This window comes from Nannospalax galili, unplaced genomic scaffold (genome assembly GCF_000622305.1).
Source record: "Nannospalax galili isolate Female #2095 unplaced genomic scaffold, S.galili_v1.0 scaffold307, whole genome shotgun sequence".
In the NCBI taxonomy this organism is placed as follows: Eukaryota; Metazoa; Chordata; class Mammalia; order Rodentia; family Spalacidae; genus Nannospalax; species Nannospalax galili.
This window is the reverse complement of record NW_008359625.1, coordinates 4,623,315-4,650,369: the sequence shown is the minus strand read 5'-3', so window position 1 is coordinate 4,650,369 and position 27,055 is coordinate 4,623,315. Positions and strand designations below refer to the sequence as shown.

The 27,055-nt window shown below is 43.4% G+C and overlaps 1 protein-coding gene across 2 annotated transcripts in view; it reads left to right on the top strand.

Annotated features, from left to right (window-relative positions):
• Positions 1 to 7,843: 7,843 nt before the first annotated feature.
• The window catches only part of Zc3hav1 (zinc finger CCCH-type containing, antiviral 1), a 58,213-nt gene continuing 39,001 nt past the window's right edge, over positions 7,844 to 27,055 (top strand). For both annotated transcript variants that reach the window (XM_008823482.3, XM_008823483.3), the window contains exon 1: positions 7,844 to 8,477. In XM_008823482.3, the coding sequence (XP_008821704.1) occupies positions 8,170 to 8,477 (308 nt within the window). In that variant the 5' untranslated portion in view covers positions 7,844 to 8,169. The remainder of the gene's footprint in view (positions 8,478 to 27,055) is intronic.

Here is a 27,055-nt window from a genome sequence, read left to right as displayed (position 1 = left end):
CACATCATCTGGCCTTAAGTGCTTATGCCTTTTGGAAACGACATAGTGTCTTGTTGGATCATTTGGTCCTATCTGTGACATGTGAAGTCTGAAATCTCCTGCCTTTTTCAGCAATGAAAGCAGATGAGTCCTGGCAGCAGAGTCTCCTCCCTCTCCCACAGTCTCCTCATGGTCCCATAATGCCCCATCTTTCTGTCCTATCTTAGAATGATGAAACCCTGAGGAAAGAGGAATTCTTAGCTATCTTGGTGACTATTAGGCTCAGGGTCAAAACTGAGACAACAATGTGGCCCCCCATGATAGAGTAGGAAAAAAGGAGTCTCCACAAGTTTCAATTTACAGTGATTCCTGCTTTCTTGGCGCAGGAATCAATTACCAGTTACCAGTTACCATTTTCCTAATCCTTAAATATAGTGCTTAGAAATTAGGCTGATTTGGGGCTGAAGAGATGGCTCAGTGGTTAAGAGCACTGGCTGTTCCTGTAGAAGACCAGGTTTCAAATTCCAGCACCCAGTTCCAGAGGATCCGATGCCATCATCTGTCTTCCAAGGACACGGCATGACATGGGTGCACTTACACACATGCAGGCATAACACTTATACACATAAAATTAATTAATTAATTAGGCTAATCCTTGTACCTATTCTGGTCCTGTAGGGCCGGAGTTCTTATGGAAGCTGAAATTGAACCATCTGAAATTGTCTACCATCTTTCAGGCCAATGTAGTCATTATAAAATATTAACTATACTATAAAGTGGGGGTATGTCAGGGATTGGGGGCCACTCTCAAGTATCTAAAGGATGAAGAAGTAGAGTTCCTATTATATCCACTTAACTTCCCAGTGTGGACCTTGCAGCAGCTAGATGGATCTACAGAACGACTCCAGACCACTTCCAGGAAGTAGTATGCCTGGCCATAACTGCTCTACTGGGCACAGCATTTTTGCCTGAACTAATGTGTGCATCTTAGAACATGTGCTTTGCAGCCATTGATTTGGCGCATGCATTCCCTTCTACTCCAATCAATCAATGGTATTGTAAATAACAAGTTTTCACAATTTTGCCACAGGGCTAGGTTCACTCAACAGTCCTCTGTTATAATCAGGTCCAAAGAGAAAGAGAACATTTGATCACCCCACACAGCATCACATGGATCCACTAAATCAATGAAGCATGATGAGAAGGGGGTGGAGAGCCCTATGCACGTGCTCTAGAGAGTGGAAAGTAAACACTATGAAGGTTTAATGACCTGCCACTTCATTAAAAATCTTAGAGATCCTTGGAATGGCAAGATGGCTCAGCAAGCAAAGAAAAACTCAGGAAACCACATGGTGGAAGGAGAGAACCGATTTCTGCAAACTGTCCTCTTCCCTCCACACAGGCGCTGTGGCATGTGCACGCCCCCCCTGAACCCAAAGTTTTTAAAAATGATAGTTCCTTGGACTGGAGAGATGGTTCAGGGAGCAAAAGGACCTTACCAACAAGCCTGACAACCCGAGTTTGTCTTGAGGTCAACAACCTGAGTATGACCCCAGGACCAACATGGTAGAAGGAGAGAACTGACTGTTGCAGATTGTCCTGTGATCTCTGTGTACACTAACATACATACACAATAAATGAAGTAATACGAATTTAAAAATTAGAGCTCCAATAGCTATTAGCATACTCAGATATATCTTCCAATGCAAAAGATAAATAGCATCATTTCACATTCTTTTTTAATTTTTTGTTATTTTTATCTTATGTATATGAGTGTTTTACCTTCATGTATGTAAGTGCACCTGTGTCGTGCAATGCCTGAGAAGGCCAGAAGAGGGAGCTAGAGCCCCTTGAACTGTAGCTATGTGGGTACTGGAAACCAAACCTGGGACCTCTGCAAGAGCAGCCAGTTCTCTTAACTCTCCAGCCCCTCATCTCATATTCTTTACTGAAAAGAAAGAAACACATAATATATGAGAAACTTTTGCATTCTTGAGGAAACACATTTTGCAGCAAAGACCACTGCTACTGCCTTTATACTGCTATCTCAGTTCATTTTATGTTGCTATAACAAAATACCTAAGGTCAAGTAATTTAGAAAGAATAGGAATATATTTGGCACACAGTTCTGGAAGTTGGCAAGTCCAACAGCATTCTAGACTTGAGGTCATCACAAGGTAAGGAGAAAGCATGCTGACATGTGCCTTTCTTTCTCATCATTTAACTTTTATTTATTTATTTATGTATTTATTAATTATTATTATAATTGTTATTGTTTTTGTTCTTTTTGATACAGGGTCTCCCTGTAGCCCCAGCTGGCCTGGGTTCACTATGGAGACCAGGCTCACAGAGATCCGTCTGCCTCTTCCTCCCGAGTGTTGGGATTAAAAGTGTGCACCACCATGCCCGGCTTTATTTTTAATTTTTAATCATGTATATGTGTGTGTGTGTCTGCATATAATTTGTACATGTGAATGCAGGTGCCTTCAGAGGCCAGAGGAGGGCATCAGATCCCCTGGAGCTGGAGTTGCAGTTGAGCTGCCTGATGCAGGTGCTGGAAATCAAACTCAGGTCCTCTGCAAGAGTGGTACATGCTCTTAACCACTGAGCCATCTCTCCACCTCCACTTCTTCCTCTTCATATAAAGTCATTAGTGCTATCTTAGAGGCCCCTCTCCCCTGACCTCATCTCACCCTAATTATGTTCCTAAAACCTCTCTTCCAAATAACATTAGCATATGAGTTCTAACACATTAACTTTTGGGAAGCAGGTTCAAACCTAGCACTTGGTTGCACAGAAAACTGTTGGCTTTGAATGAGGCCTAGAGCAGAAAAGAACTCTGCAGCAGGACCATCCTGTGATACAAACAGCCCTTCTGCTTGGACTGTACCACTTAACACAGCCTATAGTGTTGGGGATAAAAAATACATAACATGGTTAGGTGTACAGGTACAAACCTGTAATCTCAGCACTTGGAAGCTGAGGCAGGAGAACGAGTTCCAGAGTAGCCTGGCCTTTACAGAGAGATGATATCTTAAAAGAAACAATGAAGGGGCTGGAAAGATGGCTCAGCGGTTAAGAACACTGACTGTTCTTACAGATGACCTGGGTTTGAATCCCAGCACCCACATGGCAGCTAACAACTGTCCGTTACTCCAGTTCCAGGGGATCCAACAGCCTCTTCTGTTTTCTGTGGGCATTGCACGGCACGGGTACACTTACACGCAGGCAATACATGCATACACATAAAATAAAAATAACAAATAAAATATTTTTAACCCCCCCCCCCAAATAAAACAGGTGAGTTAGATATCCTGGTTCTGCAAATGCCATGGATACAATAAAGACCCCAATGACCTACAAGTGATAGTTGCTATCAGGTACTTGGGCCTGCTGATTGTCCTAGGCTAGTAGGTAAGATAAAGAATGTGAGAGGTGCTGATATGGGTCAGCAGAAGAAGGCAGGGCTGCAGGGGGAGGTGGAATATGTGTGGGACACCAGTGGTCCAGTGGGGTATCTCTTGATTCCCGTTTGTGTAACTGGAATAGAAGTAGATAAGATAGAATAGTAACTATGTGCTTAGACCTCCCCCACCTGGTAAGCTCCTGAGATCCACAGAGGTGGTAGTTAAGGGTCAGGGAAATTAAAATAGATAGAACTAGGGCTGGAGAGACGGCTCAGTGGTTAACAGCATGTGCTGCTCTTGCAGAGGACCTGAGTTCAGTTCTCAGCACCCGTATCCAGAGGCTTACAACCACCTGTGACTCTAGTTTCAGAGTATCCCATATCCTCTTCTGACCTCTGAGGGTACCTGCCCACACACACACACACACACACACACACACACACACGCACACACACACACCCCATACATACATTTTTTTAAAGTACTAGAGGGATACGATGAGAACAAGTTGTGGGCATTAGGCCAATTGCAGTGACAGGGCCCAAAGTGAATTGCATCAACTTCCCTTTTCTGAGTTTCCTTGCAGGAAAACGAAAGAACTGTTCTCGGAACTAAATAAGGAAGGAGATCCATAAGGTGCTAAGGAAGGGTATAGCCAACAAAATGTGACACAACCAGGGCTTGCTTCTCAGTTTCTAGGAGTATGTTAAACTGATGGCCTACAGCTTTAGCTTCTGGGCTTGCCCGGCTTTATAGAGCCATGCTGGACTGGCAAAGACTTTCTTAATCTACGTGGAAGTCTGACTGTGCCCTCAAATCCATTTTGCTCCTTCCCTTGACTTTTTCTGTTGTTGTATTTAGGACATCTTTCCTCCTCCTCCTCTTCTTCTTCTTCTTCTTCTTCTTCTTCTTCTTCTTCTTCTTCTTCTTCTTCTTCTTCTCTTCCTCCTCCTCCCTCCCCCCTCCTCCTCCCCCCTCCTCCTTTCTTCTTCCTCGTTCTTCTTCTTTCCCCCTCACTGTATAGCCCATGCTGGTTCAGAACTCACTATGTAGCCCAGGCTAACTTCCATCTCTATATCCTCCTGCTTCATCCTCTGAAGTGCTGGGACAACAGGTGTGTGCTACCATGCCTGGCCTCTCAGTAGCTCCCTCCTGAGAAGTGTAACAGTACATATTAATATTTCAAAAAATCCCTAAATATCTTCTTTGTCTCTCCCTCCCACAACTCAAAAGTGTTTTCCAAATTATATATGATATTATGCATCTATATCTACATTTCTAAGGAACTCAGGACCCAAGTATGCTAGACTAGTATCCTACCATTGAGCAAAGTCCACAGCTCCCCACACCCCATCATTTTTCCTGACCTGGATGGAAGGGAATTATTTATTATCTGTACTCCCAAGCACTCTCACCCAGCTGGACTCTTTGTTCTTTAATTTCCTGAAATCTTGTTGCAGAAGAGTCACTGATTGCTTTGATGTGGGTTCTTTGAGTGGTGGAGCCTTTCTTGGCTCTAGGTGGACTTAACGTTGTGGGGGTGTGAGGCAGTCCCTGAAAAAATCAATGGCCTCCAAAGCCACTCAGAGCCCGTGGCTTTTGAGTTTGTTATCTCAAGCCCAAAAAGAATAAAGAAATTTGGATAAGGAGTGAACAGAGTGAAGGTAGATTTATTAAGGAAAAGTGAAAAGGACTTGGGGATGTGGGAGGGACTCCCAAGATGAGGGAGGGCTTCAAGGGAGAAACGCCGTCTTGCTGACTTGCCCAGGGCGATCTTTTTTTTTTGTTTGTTTTTTTTTTGGTTTTTTTGAGACAGGGTCTCCCTGTAGCCCCAGCTGTCCTGGAACTCACCATGTAGACCAGGCTGGCCTTGAACTCACAAAGATTCACCTGCTTCTGCCTCCTGAGTGCTGGGATTAAAGATGTGGGCCACCACGCATCCAGTGTGGTCTTTTATAAGTTTTATAGTGGGAACTGTATGGAGACTGAGGTAATCCTTTATTGGTTATTTCTTTCTTTCCATCTCCCATCTGAGATTGGACATTTTTGAGTCCACTGGGCTGACTCAGTAAGGAGTCCATAATCCTTAGGCAGTTCCTTCAGACCAGCTACTCATCCTTTTGGGGACCAGGCTATGTGACTGGCTCAGGATCCACTTTGGGCCCTGCCTGTACTGCCTAAGGGGAGAGTAAATCCTGTTTCAGCTTTACATTTGAACATTTGCTCACAGTTTCCAAAACACATGCTGGTGGAGTCAGACACTTTCTTAGATTTCTGCATATTCAGAGTGACGTATATAAGGTTAAAAGATAGTCACTAAAAACATTTAACTTACTTGATTTGATGATGAAAGTTCCCTGGAAACCTGTCAGACAGCAAACAAGGCCAAGTAGATTAAAAGACAACTGCAGAAGCAACAAGTCATCAAAAGTTAGACATCCTGAGCCCCAGGTGAGGCTGGTTTTCACAACCAAAGGCATTTTCTAGAGACAGAGAGTTGTCTACCATGGATTACCAAATTCAGGGTAATTCCCACTCATGTTTTTGAAGAATTTCTAATTGGGCAGCAAGATTTTATTTATTGATTTTCAAAAAATCATTGCATTTGGCCTTGGAGAATTGGCTCAGTGGTTAAGAGCACTGGCTGCTCTTGCAGAAAACCCAGGTTCAATTCCCAGCACCCACATAGCAGCTAACAACCATCCATAACTCCAGTTCCAGGGATCCCACACCCCCTTCTGACCTCTTTGGGCATTTGCATTACATGGGTGCACTTACATACATGCACGAATAAGCTCACACACATAAAAGAAAAATAAATAATAAACAAAATATTTAAAATTATATTTCATTATTGTGTATATATGTATGTATGTCTCTATATGTACGAGTGTGAGGGTATGTGCCATGGTGTACATAGGGAAGTTAGAGGACAACTTGTGGGAGTTGGTTCTTTCCTTCTACCATGTGGGTACCCACTAAGCCATCTTACCAACCTATATATTTATTGGTTTTTGAAACAAGGTCTCATCATGTAACTGAAGACCGGCCTCCAACATGCTACATAGCCCAGGCTGGCCTTGAATTTGAGATAATCCTCCTGCCTCAGCCCTCCAAGTGCTTGGATTACAGGCTTGCAGTCACCATGCTAAGCTATTATTAGTATTACTGTAGTATTTAATTTTGTTTTCTGTGTGATGTGTGGCTGTATGTGGAGGCCAGAGAATAATTTTTGGGTGTTTGTTTAGGCTCTGGGCATCAAACTCAGTCTGTCAGTTTGCATGGCAAGTGCTTTTACCCCTGAGCCTTGTTGCCTGCCAGTTTTTTGTTTGTTTGTTTGGTTTGTTTTTTGTTTGTTTTTGAGACAGGTCTCCCCATATCCCCAGCTGACCTGGAATTCATTATGTAGATAAGGCTGGCCTTGATCTCACAAAGATTCAGGTGCTTCTGCTTCCCTGAGTGCTGGGATTAAGACATCATCACACCCAGAACCTGCAGATTTTTATTTATTTTTTTTAAGGTTTATTTCTTATCTGATCATTTCATTTTGGAATGTTGGAAGGGAAAACTTTTCCTTTTCCAGTCTGGGTCTAGTGCTGGGAGCCGGCAAGTTAGCTGAGAGTTTTCATTATTAGAGGGAAAGACAAAACTTATTCTGATGCAGCTCAGGACACAGTCCTAAGGCTTATATATCTCAATTTAACAAGGTGGTGCAGATAGATGTTTAGTGTTTCAGTGGGAGAGTTTGGACAGTTCCTTTGGGGTTTTGTTGCCTATATTCTGGGATATATGAATAAACAGAAAACTCCCTCCGGGGTTTGTGGGTGGCCCTATAGTTCCACAGGCCTCTGCTTTCGTTAAATAGGGGAAATCTAGTTACGATTTCTTTCTGCCTCTTCTGTAGCTTCGAGGGTTTCGCACAAAAATCATCTTCACGTCAAATCTTGGGGGAAGAACCCTGAAATTTGGGGACATTCTAAGCATGTCCACTTGTAACTTCTCGCTATCAGGGGGTTGATTAAGCAGTGGTTTGGGGCACCAAAGGCTGGAGATTTTAGGAAAGACCAGAAAGGGTCAAGAAGTGTTTCTTCAAATAGCTCTCGAAAAGGCAAAGAAACGAGGAAGAGAAATAATCCCTGTTCTCCAAGAGGGGCTCGGGTTCCCAAACCCTGCGCATCAATATCTGGGACCCCGGGACGGGTTTTTGGTGTCCCCGGGGCTTCACTTGTTCGCTCAAGTTACTTCAAGTGCAGACAGCAGATAAAAAGGTCTGTACGGTGGGATGGTAGCGAGGATGGACTAACACCCTGCTTAGAGGAAGCGCTCACGAGGGTCAGCTCTTTCCGGGGTTGGGTGGGGCGGAGAGCCAGGGGACGCCTCCAGGGGCCCCCAGGATGCGTCACTCGCCTCTGGCTTATCAAAACTCCACTAGAGCCCCACGATCATTTTCACTTCCTCCTCTTTCCGGGAGCAGCCTCGCGCTCCCGGGCTGCGGGACCAGCCGAGACCCAGGGGGCCTTCCGGGGTGTCGCTGCGGCCAGGCGCGGAGCTTTCCGCGTCTTTCCATTCGCTCCGGGCCGCCGCCCACTTCAAATCTGACCCTAGGACCGGCCGGGGGAGGTCTGGCTTCTGGAAGCTGCGCTACAGAGTTGGAAAGCGAAAGCGATCTGCAAACGGCACCGCCCGCGTCCGCCCCGAGGAACACTACTAAGTTTCGATTCTCGGTGGAGCTGGGTCCCGCGCGCGGTGGCCGGAGCAGCGACAGCCCGCGAGCGTGCGTGCCATGGCAGACCCCGGGGTATGCAGCTTCATCACCAAGATCCTGTGCGCGCACGGGGGCCGCATGACCCTGGAGGAGCTGCTGGGAAAGATCGCGCTTCCCGAGGCGCAGCTCTGGGAGCTGCTAGAGGCGGCGGGGCCCGACCGCTTCGTGCTACTGGAGCTCGGAGGCCGGGCCGGGATCACCCGGTCGGTGGTGGCCACCACCCGAGCCCGCGTCTGCCGTCGCAAGTACTGCCAGAGGCCCTGCGACAACCTGCACCTCTGCAAGCTCAACCTGTTGGGCCGGTGCCACTATTCGCAAGCGGACCGGTGAGTGCACCCGGAGGAGGGGAAGCTCTCCACCCGCCTGGCCGGGGGACCGTGGGGGCTGCTGCCTGGGGGAGCAGGGGGGAGGCGGACGGGGTGTTGCTCTCCGGGCCCCGCACCCTCCAGCTGCTCACCCACCTGCAGCGCCCGAGCTGCTCCCCTTCCGCAGTCTTTCCCCCTAATCCGACCAAAGCGATATTGGCGGGCAGAGACTAGGCTACCCCCTACCCTGTCGCACGCACACAGAATCCTAAGATTTGTACCAACCTAGAGAAGTTGGAAGCGGAGGGGGAGCCCAGACGGCTTCCACTCTCCAGTACTCGTGGTGTCTTTCCTCTCTACCCTGGACATGAGGCGCTCTGCCCAGAACCCTACTGCGCTGAGCACTCGCATCTGAATCCACTGCCCTACGCTCAGGACCACTTTTCTCCTGCTTAGCTACGGGCCGTGGCACCTGACCAGAATGGTCCTCCTAGGGTTTATTGGAGATGCAGTAGCCTTTCCCGGCCTCCTTCCCGTGGTTTGTGCGGTGACTAGCACAGGTGACCACCTGGTCTTGTGACCACTCTCCCAAATTGTTTTGAAATAATTCGACTTAACTTCTCGGGCAGCTGCTTCTGGTTTCCATGTGCTCCCTTTTTGCCTTCCCAAATATAGGTGCTTCCCAAGGCTTGAATCAAGCCTTTTGATTCAGTCTCTCCATGAGAGGGATCACTGGTTTAGGGTCACTTGTCACGTCTACCAAGATGGCTTCCAGACACACATCCCTTGCGCTGGCCTGTGCTGTAAATCCTGCTTCTGCGTCACTAGTGCCTGACCAGTGTATGGAGTGTTCGGCACATACGGACCAAACTCCTTCCAGGCAGGCTCTCTGGCCTTACCACCCTCCCTTCTCAGTCCGTCTTCCTTAATCACTAAGGCTGCTTTATATAATTCCTAATCCCTTCTGCCTTTCCCTCCAGGTTCTCTCTCTCTCTGTCTCTCTCTCTCTGTCTCTGTCCCTTCCCTTTCCTATTTCCTTTCTTTCTTTCTTTCTCTCTCTCTCTCTCTCTCTCTCTCTCTCTCTCTCTCTCTCTCTCTCTGGACTGATACTGGAAATAGGGCCTCTTGAATGCTAGACACTACCAAAGAACTATACCTGCAGCCTTTTAAAACCGTTGCATTTTGAAACAGGGTCTCACCAAGTTGCCCAGACTGGCCTTGAATTCATTCCATAGCCCTTGAATTTAAGTTCCTGAGCAGCTGCGATTACAGGCCTGCCCCACCAGGCCCATATTTCCTGGGTAGACAGAGTACTTTATAAACTTTGTTGGTCCTTAAAAATGTGAGTGACATCTTGCTTCAGAAATGGTGGTCGTCAATTTTTTTTAGCCATGCACTTAACTAACAAAATAACTCCAGTCACTCACCCCCAGGTATGTGTATCAAAACATGTAAAAGAGAAGTGTTTTAAATGTATGGAGTAATATTTAAAAAAAATTGTTTGGAGCGAGAATTCTTTCAGCTCACTAAAAATTTGAAGAAGTACCTCAGTGTGCCCCTTTATTTACATTTTTTGGTTTTGGTCTTTTGAGACAGGGTCTTCCTGTAGCCCCAGTTGGTCTGGAACTCACTATGCAGACCAAGCTGACCTTGAATTCACAGAGATCCTCCTGCCTCTGCCATGGGAGGTGCTGGGATTAAAGGCTTGTATCACAATGCCCAGTTTATTTAAATATTTTATGTTATGATGCAAGAATTTGAAAGCCTTTCCTAGTTATGGGAAGTCTTGTCTAGAAGAAAGCATCTAAGTTCCTGGAAAATGAAGAAATCACTAAGTAAAAGGAAGTGGGTAGAGAACAGAAAAGGAAGGAACCTTCTAGCACTGTACTGCCTGACAACAGGATTAGAAGGCTTTGTGACTTTTTTCTGTTCTTTCCTGTTCTTTATGAAAATGTCTTCAAGTGTTGACTTTCAGTAAAGTTTTAGTATTTTTCTACAGTTTTCAACATACTTAAAAAATGGAGGGAATTTCCATGCACCTATCATTTTGAGTCATAAGTTTTCAAATACGGACAGTCTTGAGACTGTCGTTTTTTCTCCTTCTCTGTCCCCAACTCCAGTGTTTTATCTTAAAGCAAATCTCAGCAATTATTTCCTTCATAAGCACTTCAGTATCCCAAACAGATACGGATCATATTTTAGTAATGCAATCATAGTACAATGATCACTTTTTTTCTTAGTTTTTTTGACACAGGGTCTCCCTGCAGCCCTGGCTAGCCTGGAACTTGCTATGTAGACCAGGCTGTCCTCAATCTCACTGAAATCCACCTGCCTCTACCTCTTGAGTTCAGAGATTAAAGACATTCAGCACTATGCCAGGCATACAATGATCACTTTGATTGCTTTTTAAATATTCTCTCTCTCTGTCTTTCTCTTTCTCTGTCCTTCTCCCTCTCCCCTTCTCCCTCACTCCCTCCTTCCCTTCCTCTCTTGAGACAGGGTCTCTTGGTAGCCCGGGCTGTTTTTTGAACTCCCTGTGGAGCTGAGTATGACCTTGAACTTCTGATCCTCCTGCTTCCATTTCCTGAGTGCAATTATATGCCTACACAACCATAGGAGGTTTGTAGGTGCTGGGTCTTGAAACCACAAGCACTTCACCAAAGGAATTCCATTCTCAGCACCCCAACAAATGTAAATTTATTATCATCTAATACAATTTGGTCTTCAAATTCCCCTGATTGCCTTATTAATCTAACTCGTACTTTCAGGAAAAAACAAAACAAAACACTATACAGACATTATCTATAATTGTTTTGATAATATATTCAATATATTTTTAGAAACTTTGTTTCTATTTGTTACATATAATATGTAGACAATTTTTAGTTTTATGATTTTTTTGTTATTATGTTTGCCAGGTTTGAGACAAAACCATTTTAAGCTCATAAACTGGGTTGGTAACTGTGGTTGGTAACACACACACACACACACACACACACACACACACACACACACACACACCTCAAGACTAGGTGTTGATGTGTAGCTCAGGCTAGCCTTGATTTTGGGATTCTCTTTCTTCTGCTTTCTTACCACTGAGATTGCAGGCAAGCTCCACCCCACCTGACTCTGGTTTAGCTATATGTTTAAAGTGCCTTTTTATATTCCTTTTGAATTTGAAAATTATAAACTTAATGTACTAATGAACAGAATGTCTTAAAATATTTTTTTTATTATTTTGTGTGTATGAGTGTATTGCCTGCATGTGTGTAAGTGCACCCATATCCTGCAATGCCTGTGGAGATCAGAAGAGGGTGTTGGATCCCTTGGAACTGGAGTTACTGATGGTTGTTAGCTGCCATGTGGGTGCTGGGAACTGAATTTGGGTCCTCTGCAAGAGCTGCCTGTGCTCTTAACCTCTGCGCCATTTCTCCCGCCTCCAGAGTGTCTTTTTTTATTTTTTTTTCTGTAGTGTCTTAATAAAGACATTTGGGAGGAAATTTTTTTTCTCCTCAGATCCCAAGAAACATTTTTTAACCAAGTATACTTTGTAATATTTTCCTCTTGTCAACTTTTACAAAATTTTGTCTTCTAAAACCTGACCCTCATTAGTCTAATGACTTTCTTTTTGAATCACTGGCTAATGGGGCCAGTTGACCAATTAATACCCACAATAAGGTACTGTATTTGTATTTTGTAATGTACTTTTTGCTGATCTTATGAAATTTCCTCTGCGATACTTTTATTTATAGATAGAAATTCTCTTATCCTGAAATTCCTGTCTGTTTTTTTGTAATGCTTTGAGTGATATTTTAGTTAACAACAGGGTTTATCCAGGTAGGTGTGATATAACTCTTTGGTCCCATGAGTTTGGATATTTCTGTTTGCTTTGATGATGTAACATCCCCACACATGAAGTTCAAATCCCTGTTCTGACACAAACAATAACTACCACTTACTGAACAAATAATTATGTACCAGACTCTGTGGTAAGCGCAGTAAGATGATAGCCTACTTAGTCTTTACCATAGTCCCTGAAAAAGAACACTTAAAATATTTATTATCATTTACATTATTGTGTTTGTGTACAATGTGCAGAAGAGGTGTGTGTCACCCATATGGAGATCAGATCCCATGTGGCGGCTGTCTTCTTCCACCAGGGATGGAACTTGGGTCATCAGTTTTGACACTTTAGGCAGCAAGTTCCTTTACTCATTGAGCCATCTCAATAGTCCCATTTGTTTTGTTTTATTTTTACCTTTTTAAATATTTATTTTTATTTTAAATTATGTGAATATGTGGAATATGTGTGTGTTTCTGTGTGAGTATGTACACTTGAGTGCAAATGCCTGGGGAAGCTAGAGCTGCTGGATTCCCCAGGAGCTAGATGTGGTTCCTGGGAACTGGACTCAGCTCCTCTGGAAGAGCAATATGTGCTCTTAACTGCTGAGCCACTTCTCCAGTCCCACCTTTTGTTGCTTTTAAGGAGACAGAGCCTTGCTGTCCATAATGACTATATAGTGAGTTCCAAGCCAGCTGTGGCTAAGGGAAACCCTGTCTCAAAAGACCAAATTAAAAAACAAAAAAAAACCCACATATCAAAATATTCAAAACATTAGAATTTAGTAAATCGCTCAGCGGTTAGTAATATAAACATTCATTCTATATCCCATTTAAAGATTTTTGTTTATTATTGTTGTTGTTATATGTGTGTGATATGTGTGTGAGGTCAGAGGACAGCTCTGTGAATTTTATTCTCTTCTTCCATCTTTATGTGGGTTCTAGGACTTGAACTCAGGTCACTGTGTTTGCAAGGCAAATGCTTTTAACACTGAGCCATGTTACAGGACCCCATTCTTTATCTTTTTATATATTTTGGTACATATCCAGAGTGTTTGTACTACCATGCATTTCAATGCTTTTCTCTTGATTTATGATACAGTCAACTAGTCCTCTTCCTGTCTGTCCACCCATACCCAGCTAACCAAAAGAAAATGACACTACAAACAGGAAAGGGGTGTGAAAAACACCTGCATTGACAGAAACCGCAGCAACGCAAAGACTTTGAGACAGCCCATTTTAATCAGCTCAACAGAAACTAGGCTTGGCATGCGAGTGACTTGAATTAACAAAAGATCTCACTTCATACAGCTCCTAGACAATGGAAATAGCTAAAGATGTTAGGCAAATCGGTTTCACACATCAACTCTGCCAACTTCAAGGTATGATGGCCTTGGGTAAAAATTTAAAGACTTCTATGTCTATTTCATCTGATTAAGATGGAATTTTTTTTTTGTCTTTTTGAGACAGGGTCTCCCTGTAGTCCCAGCTGACCTGAACTCACTATGTAGACCAGGCTGACCTTGAACTCACAACGATCTGCCTGCCTCTGCCTCCCTAGTGCTGGGATTAAAGGCGTGCGCCACCATGCCCAGCTTTAAAATGGAATTTCTAAAGCTGAAGTGGAGGAATTGCCTTGAGCTTAAGAAACTGGGGAGGCAGAGGCAGGCGGATCTTTGTGAATTCGAGGCTAACCTTGTCTACATAGTGAATTCCAGGCCAGCTGGGGCTAGAGGGAGACCCTGTCTCAAAAAGACAAAAAAAAAAAAAAAAATAAAAAAAAAAAAAAAAATAAAAAAAAAAAAAAAAAGATAAAGAAAATGCCAAGTTGTTTTCTAAAGTGTATTTGCCAAGTTATACTCCCCCCCAGATAGGAGGATCCCCTGCTTTGTATCATTGCCAAGTAGTATCACGAGGCCTTTGAAATTTGTGCCTATGCAAAGAATGTGAAATTATATCTTTCTTATTTTTTGCTTGATCTTGTTTTGTTTTTGTGTTGTTATTGTGGTTTGGGGACAGTCTTTAGTAGCCAAGGCTAGCCTTCAACTGTTTGTATATATAGTCAAGGATGACCTTGAATTCCTAATCCTTTTACCTCTGCCTCCCAAGTGCTGGGATTACAGATGTGTGCTACCACCCAGTGGATTTTGCTTTGAATTTGTTTATTTATTTATGTGTGTCTGTGTGTTTATGCATGTGTTTGTGAGTGTCTACAGAAACCAGAAGAGGGCATCAGATCCACTGGAGCTGGAGTTCCAGGAGGTTGTGAGCTGCCCAGCATCGGTGCTGGGAACCAAATGTTGGTTCTCTGCAAGGGTAGCAAGCACTCTTCACTGCTGAGCCCTCTCTCCAGCCTCTTGTTTTATATTTTTGAAGGTCTTGCTCTGCATCCCAGGCTGGCTTCTAACTCACCATCCTACTGCCTCTGAAGGGCTGGGGTTAGAGAAGTGTGCTACCATGCCTGACTGTCAATGTGGCTTTAATTCTTCAGGTGCTCTGTCTCTAGGCCTTGAAAGGTATAGAGTCCATGTTTGTTGTACTTGATGCTTACTTACTATTGACATTTTTTTTTTTTACTTTTTTTGGTCATTTTCTTATCCTATATTTTTATTTGTAATGGTCTTTGTCATTAAAAAAAACTAGCTAAAACCATTTAAAAGCATCAATAAAAGCCGGATGTGGTGGCGCACGCCTTTAATCCCAGCACTCAGGAGGCAGAGGCAGGCCAATCTCTGTGAGTTCGAGGCCAGCCTCGTCTCCATAGTGAACCCCTGTCTCAAAAAGACAAAAAAAAAAAAAAAAAAAAAAAAAAAGCATCAATAAGCATATTTGTGGTGTTGTGTAACTATCACCATTACCAAATTCCAGACTATTTCATCACCTCCAGAAGAAGGCCCTCACCCCCTCATTCCCGCTGGACCCCAGCTCCTGGCCACTGCTTCCTGGCTGTATAGATTTATCTGAATATTTCCTGTCAGTGGAATCAGACAGTTTGTGGCCTCTGGGGCCTGCTTCTTTCACAAAGAATGATGCTTTCAAAGCTTGTGTTTTAGTTGAGCAAGTGACACATAGTTTATGTGGGTGTATTTACCCAGGAGTGCTCTAGGGAAGGTCCTTCTGTTAGTAATAATGTGTGTTCTCTCCATGGAGTCACGTCCTCAGGCCACAGCCTTGGAGGCACGCTATTTTCTGCAGCATGGTGACCCAATGTAGTGCATACTAGAGGAATTGTTTTGGAATCTCTTGTTTCTTTTCAGATTTGCTTCATAATTTTTATTTTAATTTGATCAAACTTGGCATTCAGTGTCTGCAGCAGTCTATGAAAATTAAGCTAAGAAACTCAATATAAGGAATACTCTGAACCCTGATAAAAATCTCAAATAGTGACAAGCATTTTGACATGTAATCAGTGTGCTAACTGATTGCTCTACTGGAGTTCTACGCAAGCATTTTGATAGCAAGTATTTTCTATTTTTTATATTCTATAGAGATGGGGGAGGGGGAGAAAGCACTCTAAGTATAGATTTGCTTTTTCATAAATTAGTTCTAATTTGCTTTCTGTCCCTGACCATGTTTTCATCCAAACAGGAATCTGATATTTACCTAGAAGCTACTTTGGACTAGGCAAGGCTCCAAGATGGGTGGGAAAAGAAGAAAATGATTCTAGGAGGACCAGGAATTTCAGATCCAATGAGAAACAAACTAGTGTGGGACTCTTTATGGAGCTGAGGGTGACCTTGAACTTCTTATTCTCCTGCCTCTGCTTCCTGAGTGCTGGGGTTACAAGAGTGTGCTGTCCCTCCAGGTTTCAGAAATCAGACATCATTTAAACTAAATTGGAACAGAGTTGCTGAACTGGGTTGGAGAATACAGAATCATTTTATAATCTTAATTGTTTTCCATTCAGAGAAGAGAATTGAATGTGTTTTAGACCAACTCATGTTCTCCAGACATTTTTGACTCCTTGTCAGGAAAGAACATTTTGAATATAGGTAGTTGTCCCTTGTTGTCCTTGGGGGACCCTTGGTACTCAAATTTCTAATACAAAATTGTGGGGACCTAAAAGCCCCACCTTGTATAAGTCCGAAAGGAAGTTACTGGGGGCGCAGCCTGGCTTGATTTGAAAGTCTGAAGAATACTTCACCACTGCTGAGGAGTGCATGATCAGCGTGTGACCATCCTTAAGACACACCCTCAGGGGGGAGGGGGGAGCTCCAGGTGCCTTTATAAGCTTTGGAACACTTGCAATAAATGAGTCCCTGCTTGACTAGGCTCCCCGTTTCACTGAGTGGGCTGGAGAACGGTGTGCTTACTCGTCCCCAATCATCACCTCGCTGGGGGTCGCTGGTTCGAACCCCTGGCACAAAATGGCATAGTGTTTGCAGACCTCCATATGTCTTCCCATAGAGTTAAAAATCATCTTAGATTATGTGTGCCACCTAATATAATGTAAATGCAGTGTAAATAACTGTTAATACTGAAATGTTCAGGAAGTCATGATAAAAACCAAAAATCCGTCCTTGTTCAATACAGATGGATTTGTGTGTGTGTGTGTGTGTGTGTGTGTGTGTGTGTGTCTGTGCAGAGTGTGTGTGGGGTGCACATGCAGATGGAATTTTTCTCCCCAAGTTTTCCTTTGACTCCACAGTTGTGGACCCTGTAGCTACAGAGGGCCAACTGTACTCGTAACATGCCTAGATTTACTTTAAAAGCATATGATGAGCCATGCTTCCAGCACTGTAAAAGGTTTTCTTACACTGTCTTCATCTAACCAGTTAGTGTCCATTCATCCAGCCCTTTAAGCCCAGGCAGTGATTTTCTACTTTCACATAAAGAATTGTAGCATTGTTTTCTCCATACCCTGATGCATTATTTTGGCAACATAAGTTCTCAGCTTTGAAGTACTGTACTTCCCAAACTTTGATGTGTCTCTGAATAACAGAGGAGCACTTAATAAAATGCAGATTCCTGAGTCATACATCCTAAGTTCTAGGTCAGAAGAGGGGTTCAGGTGTGGCAACACCACATTTTAACTATCACTTTGAAGCATTGTTTTGCCAGGGTCCAAACACACTTTCAGAAACAAACTATTCAAAGATGAGTTTAGGGCAAATTGCAAATGTGTGTTTTAGATAGCTTCTGATCTTGAGGGAGTAAAAGGGAAATGAAGTCTGCTGTTCAAAGTAGATGAAATATTTAAAAGTATGTTAAGGGGGGGATGGAGAGATGGCTCAGTGGTTAAGAGCACTGACTGCTCTTGCAGAGGACCCGGGTTTGATTCTTAGCACCCACTTGGCATCTATGAACCATCCTTAACTCCAGTTCCAAAAGAATCCAAAGCCCTAACAAGGAGACACTCAGGAAACCTTTGGCATTCCAGTCATCAGTAAACAAATATTTACTAAGTACATATTTTGTGTTCCTCTCTCATGAAAATGGAATCTTCAAATACTGTTGTCTTACTAATTAAGTTTTTTCTCTATTTTAATAGTCACCTTAACTTTTAAAAAAAATTTATTATTTTTATTTTATGTATGTGCGTGTATTGCCTGCGTGTAGGTAAGTGCACCCGTGCTAGAGGAAGTCAGAAGATCCCCTGGGACTGGAGTTAAACAGTTGTTAGCTGCCATGTGGGTGCTGGGATTCAAACCTGGGTCTTATGCAAGAACAGCCAGTGTTCTTAACCACCGAGACATCTCTCCAGCCCCTAGCCACCTTAACTTTCAAAGGAATTTATGTTGGGAAGTGTAGGTGAAGGGAAGAGGCAGACGACAGGAGAGGAGCTCGGGTGGCCTACTTTCTCTAGAGAATCATCAATATTTTGGCAATGTTATTGCTACCTCTTTCTTCCCTACCTATGCCTTTTCTTGTCTTAATGTGAATTTAGGTCAGGGAATCCCTAATTTTGTTGCACATTGAAATAACTTTGGAAATCTGAAAAAAAAAAAATGCTGGACTGGAGAGATGGCTTAGCAGTTCAGAGCACTGGCTGCTCTTGCAAAGGATCGGGGTTCAATTCCCAGCACCCACATGGTGGCTAATAACTGTCTATAACTCCAGTTCTAGGGGACCCAATGCCTTCTTATGACCTCCTCAGGCATTGCACGACACAGGTACGCTTAGACTGATGCAGGCAATACACTCATACACATAAAAAATAATAAATAAAATATTAAAAAATGATACCTGGTTCCTACCCTTAAATACTTTTAAAGATTCAGAGTATGAATTGGGCATGGAGATTTTAGTTGTTTTAGTTTTAATTTTTATTTTTGCAGTGGGACTCAAACCCAGGGCCTCATCCCTGGTAGGTAAGAATGAAGCCACTGAACTGCATCTCCAGGCTGGACATGGAGGGATTTTTCCAAGTCCCTACTTGACATAGTTGGTGCTAGTTTGTATCACCCTTGGTGCAACTGTAGACTGTTCACAATTCCTCAGCCTCTCACCTCTCTCTACTCCCATCCTCATTGGGACTGGAGTCTCTGACATCATCACCCTCTGTGGTCTTACAGTCCCTGTGATGTATATTTCTTCCCAGGCTAAGGCCTGAAGCTACCTGCAGCCTCCAGCCCTGCCTTGTTGCAATAGTTGGCTGGGTCCTCTTCCTTCTTTACACCTGGAGAATTCTGGGTAATGCAACTGTGGTGAAAGCTTGCTGGTTCTTTCAACCCCACTCTCTTCCTCCCTGCATATCCTTGCCTGTGCGGGTCCATTCTTGTTTGTCCTCATCTTACTAGATGTTGCAGATTCAGCAAACCATGCCTGTCCTTCTCATGACCTGGCAGTGCAGTCCTGAACATCAGAAGTACAAAGAGAAAGCGTTCTGTGGCTTTTAATACTTTATTAGGGTTGTTTGGATTGCTAGCGGTTTATTCTCTAGACCTGTGTTCTCTAGATTATATCTTTCACACATTCTGTTTTTTTTCTACCTGGCTTATAATAGCGAGCTATTTCCTGTTTTCTATACAAATCAACTATCTCTTTGTGTTTATTGGCCCCATGAGGTATGGGGGAACACAAGCAAGAGTTGAGGGGGAGAAGGGAAGTGGTATTTCAATACAGTTACTGTAAAATAAAAACTGACTCAGGTTTTCTCTCATTGTGGTCTGCTGTTGAGCTGCCATTGAGCCCAAGAGATCAGAGGGGAACACCCAATTCAGGAATTTAACCGAGAATCGAACATGGCAATCGAATCATCAATTCTTGCCCCAGACTGCTTAGAATCACATAGGGTCTCATGCCAGTCAAATTAAACCAGTCTCAGGGTGTGGGCTGGGTCAGGTATTTTTAAGCACAGTTTAGCTGAAGATTATGTTGTCACTAGGGATAAGAACCACTTTTTAGGCTAGCTGTTTAGACTGTGCCCTGTGGCAAGGCAGAGTGTGGATCGCCTGGGTTAAAACAACATTTCGTTCTGTGCTTGGAATGGAAAGGAGAAAGGGGTCATTTGTTTTTAGGCTTGGGGTTTGAGATCCCTGAGAGGTTCTGCCCCTTTCAAGGCCATCTTTGCTTTTTCAGTTACCATTTCCTGTGATTCCGAGTTGTTTGCTTGTTTATCTGCTCCGTTGCCAGCGGCAGTCTGCAAATGTTTGCTTTGTCTTCAGCAATTCACACAGGACTGAAAACTGGGGATTTCTTAGGGGTCTAATCAACCTTCTGCAGGAAGGCGGGAACTGGGAGTCCTTACTCCCAGGGCATGACTTGGCAACTTATTAAAGTTGTTCTTTTCTGCCCCCAACTCCCCCTTCAGACATACTGATTCAGAGCCCAGCCATCAGTATTCCAACAAACCCTCTAGGGTATAAATACTTCTGACCTATGCTACAAGTTTAAGATTCATCTGGTAGGTCTGGGTTGAGGCCCAAGTGTTTGCATTTCTGACAACTTCTATGTCCTCACTGGTCCAAGGAACACTTTGGGAGCACTACTAACACAGACACCCACAAGAGGCCCTGGGAGACTTTCAGACCATTTCATGCCTTAAGTCAGGTGTTAGGCACTAAGACAGAATGATGGGGGGAAGTGGGAAGGAACCAGCTGGAGAGATGACTCAGCAGTTAAGAGCACTGCACTGACTGCTCTTGCAGAGGACCTGGGTTTGGTTTCTAGCACCCACATGGTAGCTAACAACCAACTGGAACGCCAGTTCTAGGGGATCCGATGACACCCTCTTCTGGCATCCCCAGGTACATCTATACATGTAGGCAAAGCGCTCCTACACATACAATAAAAATAAAAATAAGCCGGGCATGGTGGCGCATGCCTTTAATCCTAGCACTTGGGAGGCAGAGGCAGGCGGATCTCTGTGAGTTCAAGGCCAGCCTGGTCTACACAGTGAGTTCCAGGACAGCTGGGGCTACAGGGAGACCCTGTCTCAAAAAAACAAAAAAAAAAAAAAAAAAAAAAAAGAAGGAAGCTGCAGCCCCTTAATCTTCAACACATCCTCCATAGCCCTAATTATACCCACAGCTGTGCCCCTCTGCCATGAGAATCATAAAAGTCTTTTTTTATCTGCACTCTTTTTTTTTTTTTTTTTCGGTCTTTTTGAGACAGGGTCTCCCTGTAGCCCCAGCTGTCCTGGAACTTACTATGTAGACCAGGCTGGCCTTGAACTCACAGAGATCTGCCTGCCTCTGCCTCCCAAGTGCTGGGATTAAAGGCATGCACCACCAGGCCCGGTTTATCTGCACTCTATCACTAGCCCCTCTGTGCCTGCACACCACACTCAATTTTCCATTTAATAATGGGAGTTTCAGATCTTAGTTCTTTGCTGATTAGCTGTTTGCTTGTTTCTTGATTTGAGTTCGCTGGTTGGGTCTTCTTATCAGAGTCACTTTCCAGGTCTCTGTTTATTATTAAGCCTTAGTTGTCTGAGGTAGGATTATTGTGATACTAAGCTCCTACTCAGGAAACATGCAATGGACGTTAGTTTCTGTATTCTCAAACAGACTGTGAGTACAAACCACCCCACCTTCGTGGTTGATCAATTTACTGAAATGGGGGCAAAGATAAAAGCTGTTAGAAACAGTTGAGGAGACACCTGCAGCATGTGGAGGAACTGAGCAAGGCCTGCCAGGGATGGGGCCCCAAACAGACTCTAGCTAGACACAGATGCCGTAGACTTGGTTCAAGGTGAGGATCAGAGGTGAGGGGAATAGGAGTTTGCCTCAGGATGGATAAGAGAAATGAAAAGTAAAACTAGAGCCATCAGGGCCTGGAAAGATGGCTCAGTGATTAAGAACACTGGCTGCTCTTGCAGAGGACCTGTGTTCAGTTCCCAGCACCCACATGGTAGCTAATAACCATCCATAATGCCAGTTCCAGGGGATCTGATGCCCTCTTCTGCCCTCATACAGGTACTGTATGTATGTGGTATACATGTAGGCAAAATACTAATCCACATAAAAATACAAATAAATTTGAGCCAGGTGTGGTGGTACACACCTTTAATCCCAGCGCTCAGGAGACAGAGGCAGGCAGATCTCTGATATTGAGGCCAACCTCGTCAACATACTGAGTTTCAGACCGGGAGCCCAGGCACGCTCCCCACATCGCCTGCAGCCAGACTCACGCCGGGATTAGCCAGGTGTGGCGGAGACCCCAGGGTGCCCCAGGGGTCAAGCGACACGCACCATAGGCTTGGAAAAGCCTGGACACATGAGCTTCTGATCAACAGGAGCCCAGTTGGCTTGACTGTATGGTCAGATGTCTGCACTGGAGTCAAGGAAACCAAAGATTTTTTTTTACTTTTTTGGACTTACAGTTGTCAGTCTCTCAGAGTCAGAGCGCGGAACCTGTCTGTGTCAGTTTTCAGCAGGCACCTTTACCCACTGAGCCATCTTGCCAGCCCTGTGCCTCTGATTGAGCTGGGTCATTTCCAGATCTGTAACAAAAACTTAATGACAGTGGCCATGGGAACAGTGGAGTGAGGTGCCTCAAGGGGTAAGGTTAATGAGACTCACACATCTGGCAGTGCTCTAACGGTGTGTGTGTGTGTGGGGTGGAACATGTTATTTCTGCTTCAGGCTGAGGCCAGAGGAGGTTACCTTCAAAAAAACGTGCCCTGCCGTAACAGTCTATTCAGATCCCCCTCCCATGTACTAAGGGAGTAAGTAAGTGATAAGGAAGTTTTTGCCCAGTTGCTGAGGGTTCTGGGTAGTGGGGGCTGATAGGAAGCAGTTATCCAAAACCACAGAGACAAGCCAAAAGTTAGCGTGGCGGTGCAGTCAGCCTTTATCAAGGAGCACCAGAAACACTGAAAGCCAAGGTCACCAGTGAGGAATAAGTAAAGAGCCTGCCTGGGCAAACTGCTGGGATGGAGGCCATTCCCTGGACCCAAGCAGCTGCCCTAGACCTCTCCATGGGCTGGCCAGTGTTGAAGGGCTCAGCTAGAGGCTGACTGGGTGGTTGAGTCAGCGATGTTTTTTCTTTTTCTTATTTAGGTTCTGGTACATCTGAAGGCACTTCTGGAGAGCTTAAAAATATTTTTTGCAGAGGCAACAGTATGGTGAAAGATGTACCAGAGCACTTAAAATAGTATGCCCTAAGTGATTACAAGACCAAGCCACCATGCATAGCTTTAAAAAAAAAAACTGTGGGTTCTGGGGATTGAACTCAGGTCCTTAACGATTGCAAGGCAAATACTTTACTGACTGAAGCATCTCCCCAGTCTGCCTAAATGGCTTTTTTTTAATTTAAAAAAATTTTATTTTATTATGTGTATGAGTGTATTGCCTGCATGCGTGCAATGCTCAAGGAGGTCAGAAGAGGGCATTGGATCCCCTGGAACTGGAGTTACAAATGTTGTTAGCTGCCACATGGGTGCTGGGAACTGAACTCAGGTCCTCTGCAAGAGCAGCCACTGAGCCATCTCTCCAGCCCCTCCAAATGACTGTTCGAAAAGAATGATTTCTGCCTAGATGTTTATGTTTTTGAAAATTCACCAATTTCAATAAAAACATTTCTGTTTGCCAGTGATAAAAAAAGCTAAAAGAACAGTAGTAGCAGTAGATAATATTTAAAATTTTGGAAATGAAAGGCAACTTTTAAAGGACAAATTTTTAATTAAAACCAAATATAGAACATGCCTTAAATAATCCAACTGTTATTTTCTGCTCCAGAATCAGAAATTTTAATGTAGTTATGATGTCAGATTTAATATGCTGCGTAATTGATGGAGTTAACAGAAATAAGGCTGACTTTGTGCTTTTTTAATGGAAACTGAGAAAATCCTAGTAATACTTGTGTAGACAAAATAGTAGTTAAGCACATTAAGGCTCTTTTGAATAGGAGTAAGCCAATGTTATCAAATCATTCTATTGATATTTAAATTATGGCAATAAAGGACATATGGCATTGTTTTCAAAACAAAGCAATAGATTAAAATACAATAGAGATTCCAAGAGTACCAAACTTGTAAAAGTTTAACATATAGTACTCAAGGATAAAGACAAACAACAAAGGAATAATTTAATAGGTATTATTGACAAAAGTTGTTAAAATAGTTATGTTCCTTTCATCTGTTGTAATAAGCTCCAAATGTTTTAAAGAATTAACATTGAGGGTCAATAAGATTGACTCAGGGTGTAAGGGTGTCTGCTGCCAAGCCTGACAATCTGAGTTTAATCCTTGGGACCCACATGATAGAAGAAGAGAACTGACTTCTGCAAGTTGTTCTATGACCTCCATGTATGAGGCAGAAGTCGTAGGTGGATTTCTGTGATACTGAGGCCAGCCATGACTACATAGTGAGTTCCAGGTTAGCTAGGACTACAGAGGCACCCTGTTTCAGGTCTCAAAAAAAAAAAAGAATATAATAAAAAAATTAAAGAATTAATTTTGAAACTATCTCTTAAGGGCCAGGTCTCTTTTGGCTCGGTGCTAGACTACTCAGTATGTGGGGAGGCCCAGGATTTGGTCCCTACTTCTGCAGAAAACAAAATAAAGCAATCAGCAATAAAAGGAGCCAGAAAAAACTTTCTTGTTGCTGCTACTGGGGATGAGAACACCTGACAAGAGCAACTTCTGGAAGGAAGGGTTTACTCTGGCTCACAGTTCAAGGGTACAGTCCATCGTGATGGGGAAGGTGTGGTGATAAGAGCAGGCCTAAGCTGTAGTGGCAGGAGTGTGAGGCAACTGGTCACATGGTGTCCACAAGTCAGGAAGCAAAGAGAGGCGAGTGCTGGTGCTCAGTCCACTGTCTCCTTTCTATCCAGTCTGCACTTCATCCAGCCCCTGGGATGATTCCACCCACTCTTCGCTCCTCAGTTAAACCTCTCTGGAAACACTCTCGCAAACACACCTCTGGGTGATTCCAAAGCCAGTCAAGTTGACAATTAACTGTCTACCTCTTCTCCATTAGACAAAGGGGATGAACAAAGAGTGATAACTGGAAATACACACCAAGTCAGCATTTGGAAATACTTTAGTTTTGCTAATGATAAAAGTGTGAATTACTAAAAGTATACATTTATTTTAGATCTATTGTGGTATCAGGAGTGTCAAATTCAACGTTAATGTGTTTGTGGGGAAATAGGTTCCCAGAGCACTGCCCTGTTTTCTATGTTTTAAAATGAGACACAAGCTGCCAGAAAGATTATTGTGTCCCTTCAGAAAATCTTCTCAATGGAGTCTCAAGGAAATAATATAAAAGAAACCACACTAGGTGGTGACAATCTGGCCATTACCTAACTGCCTGCCAATTTGATGATGGATACATAACTGGAAAATATTAATATGTTATATACTGATAGCTGTTAAAGCCACAGATCAGAGGACTGTGATAATATCACATGTACGATATATAAATTTAGAGGTAGAATGAGTTTGTTACATGGACATTGGTAACTGTCAAATTATGCTTGGCTAATGAGTACCATTGATGTCAGGATTTCTCAATGATTGAAATCAATATTTCTTAGACTTTAATGTGATGAAATTGTGTTCAGTTGCCATATATGGGTTATATATTGGAAAGCTAAAATTATAGAACATGTTCTTCATTATAGAAAGCATTTTTGGACAGAAATCAGTATCCTCAGATGAAAGTGACTTTCCATTGTTTCAAACTACTGTAGAGTAGTTGGAATGCACAATTAAGAGCTTGTGGGGTTGGAGGAATGGTTCAGTAGTTAAGAGTACTGGGTGTTCTTGCAGAGGACCTGAGTTTGGTTCCTAGAACCTACACGATAGCTAACAACTGTCCCTAACTCCAGTTCCAGGGGATCCGACATGCTGTTCTGTACTCTGTGGACATTTCACACACGGGTGCACTTACATATACACAGGCAAAGGATTCATATGCATAAAAGTGAAAAAAATCAAAAAAATAAAAACTCACTCCTTTCCTTTGTAATATAAGTGCACATTGGCATGTAAGTTGGAGCAAATAGGCAAAAATAACAAATATGTTAAAGGGAAATATCTTAATTTTCTTTTATTTTTAATTTATTTTGGGGGCTGGAGAGATAGCTAAGTGGTTAACAGCAAATACTGCTCTTGTGGATAATTCATGTTTGGTTTCTGTCACCCAAGTCAGGCAGCTCACAACCGCCAGTAACTCCAGTTTCCAGGGGATCCAGCATCCTCTTTCTAGACTCTGAAAGCACCTGTATGCATGTACACAGATGCCCCCACCCAAATATACATCATTGATTTTAAATTAAAAAAAGATACAGGACTGGAGAGATGGTTCAGTGGTTAAGAGCACTGGTTGCTCTTGCAGAGGACCCAGGTTCAATTCCCAACAACCACATGATGGCTAACAACCATCTGTAACTCCAGTTCCAGAGGATTCCAGTGCCCTCTTCTGACCTTCATGGGCAGTGCACAACATGGGTGCACTTACATACATGCAGGTGATACACTCATATATATAAAACATTTTTTTGGTCTTTTTGAGACAGGGACCCCTTGTAGCCCCAGCTGGCCCGAGACTCACTATGTAGACCAGGTTGGCCTTGAACTCACAGAGATCTGCTTGCCTCTACTTCCTGAGTGCTGAGATTAAAGGTGTGCCCCACCATGTCTGGCTCTATACATAAAAATTTCTAAAAAAGATTTACATTTTTTCTTTGTCTTTTTGAGACAGGGCCTCCCTGTAGCCCCAGCTGTTCTGGAACTCACTATGTAGACCAGGCTGGCCTTGAACTCACAGAGATCCAACATCTCACTGGTTAAAGAGCACTGACTGCTCTTGCAGAGGACCTGGATTCAAATCCCAGCACCCACATGGCAGCTACAAACCATCATTTACTCCAGTTTCAGGGGAATCTGAAGCCCTCTTCTGACCTCTGCAGCATTGCACAACACAGGTGCACTCACATACAGGCAATACACTTGTACACATAAAGTAAAAATAATAAATAAATTTTTTTAAAAAAGAAAAGCATGTTAGATCCCTGGCAGCTGGAGCTATAGACAGTTATGAGCCACCTGATATGGGTGTTGGGAACTGAACCCTGGTCCTCTGCAACAGCAGTACATGTTCTTAACTACTGAGCTGTCTCCCCAGCCACCCTTAATGACTTTTTTTGTCACCTGTTTCAAGGGACAGTGATTTCTAACGTATTGTTTTCCACTTCTTTTTTTCCACCATTTTTTTTTTCTTCTCATTTTCTCAAGTATATGCAAATGGCAACTAGTCTATACTGTGGGAGGTACTGTTTAGAGCACTGTTATAATAAAGTCTCCCAGCATAGAACTGGGAAAATGAACAGCAGACCCCAATCTTATCTAAAGGAATATTGACAACTGAT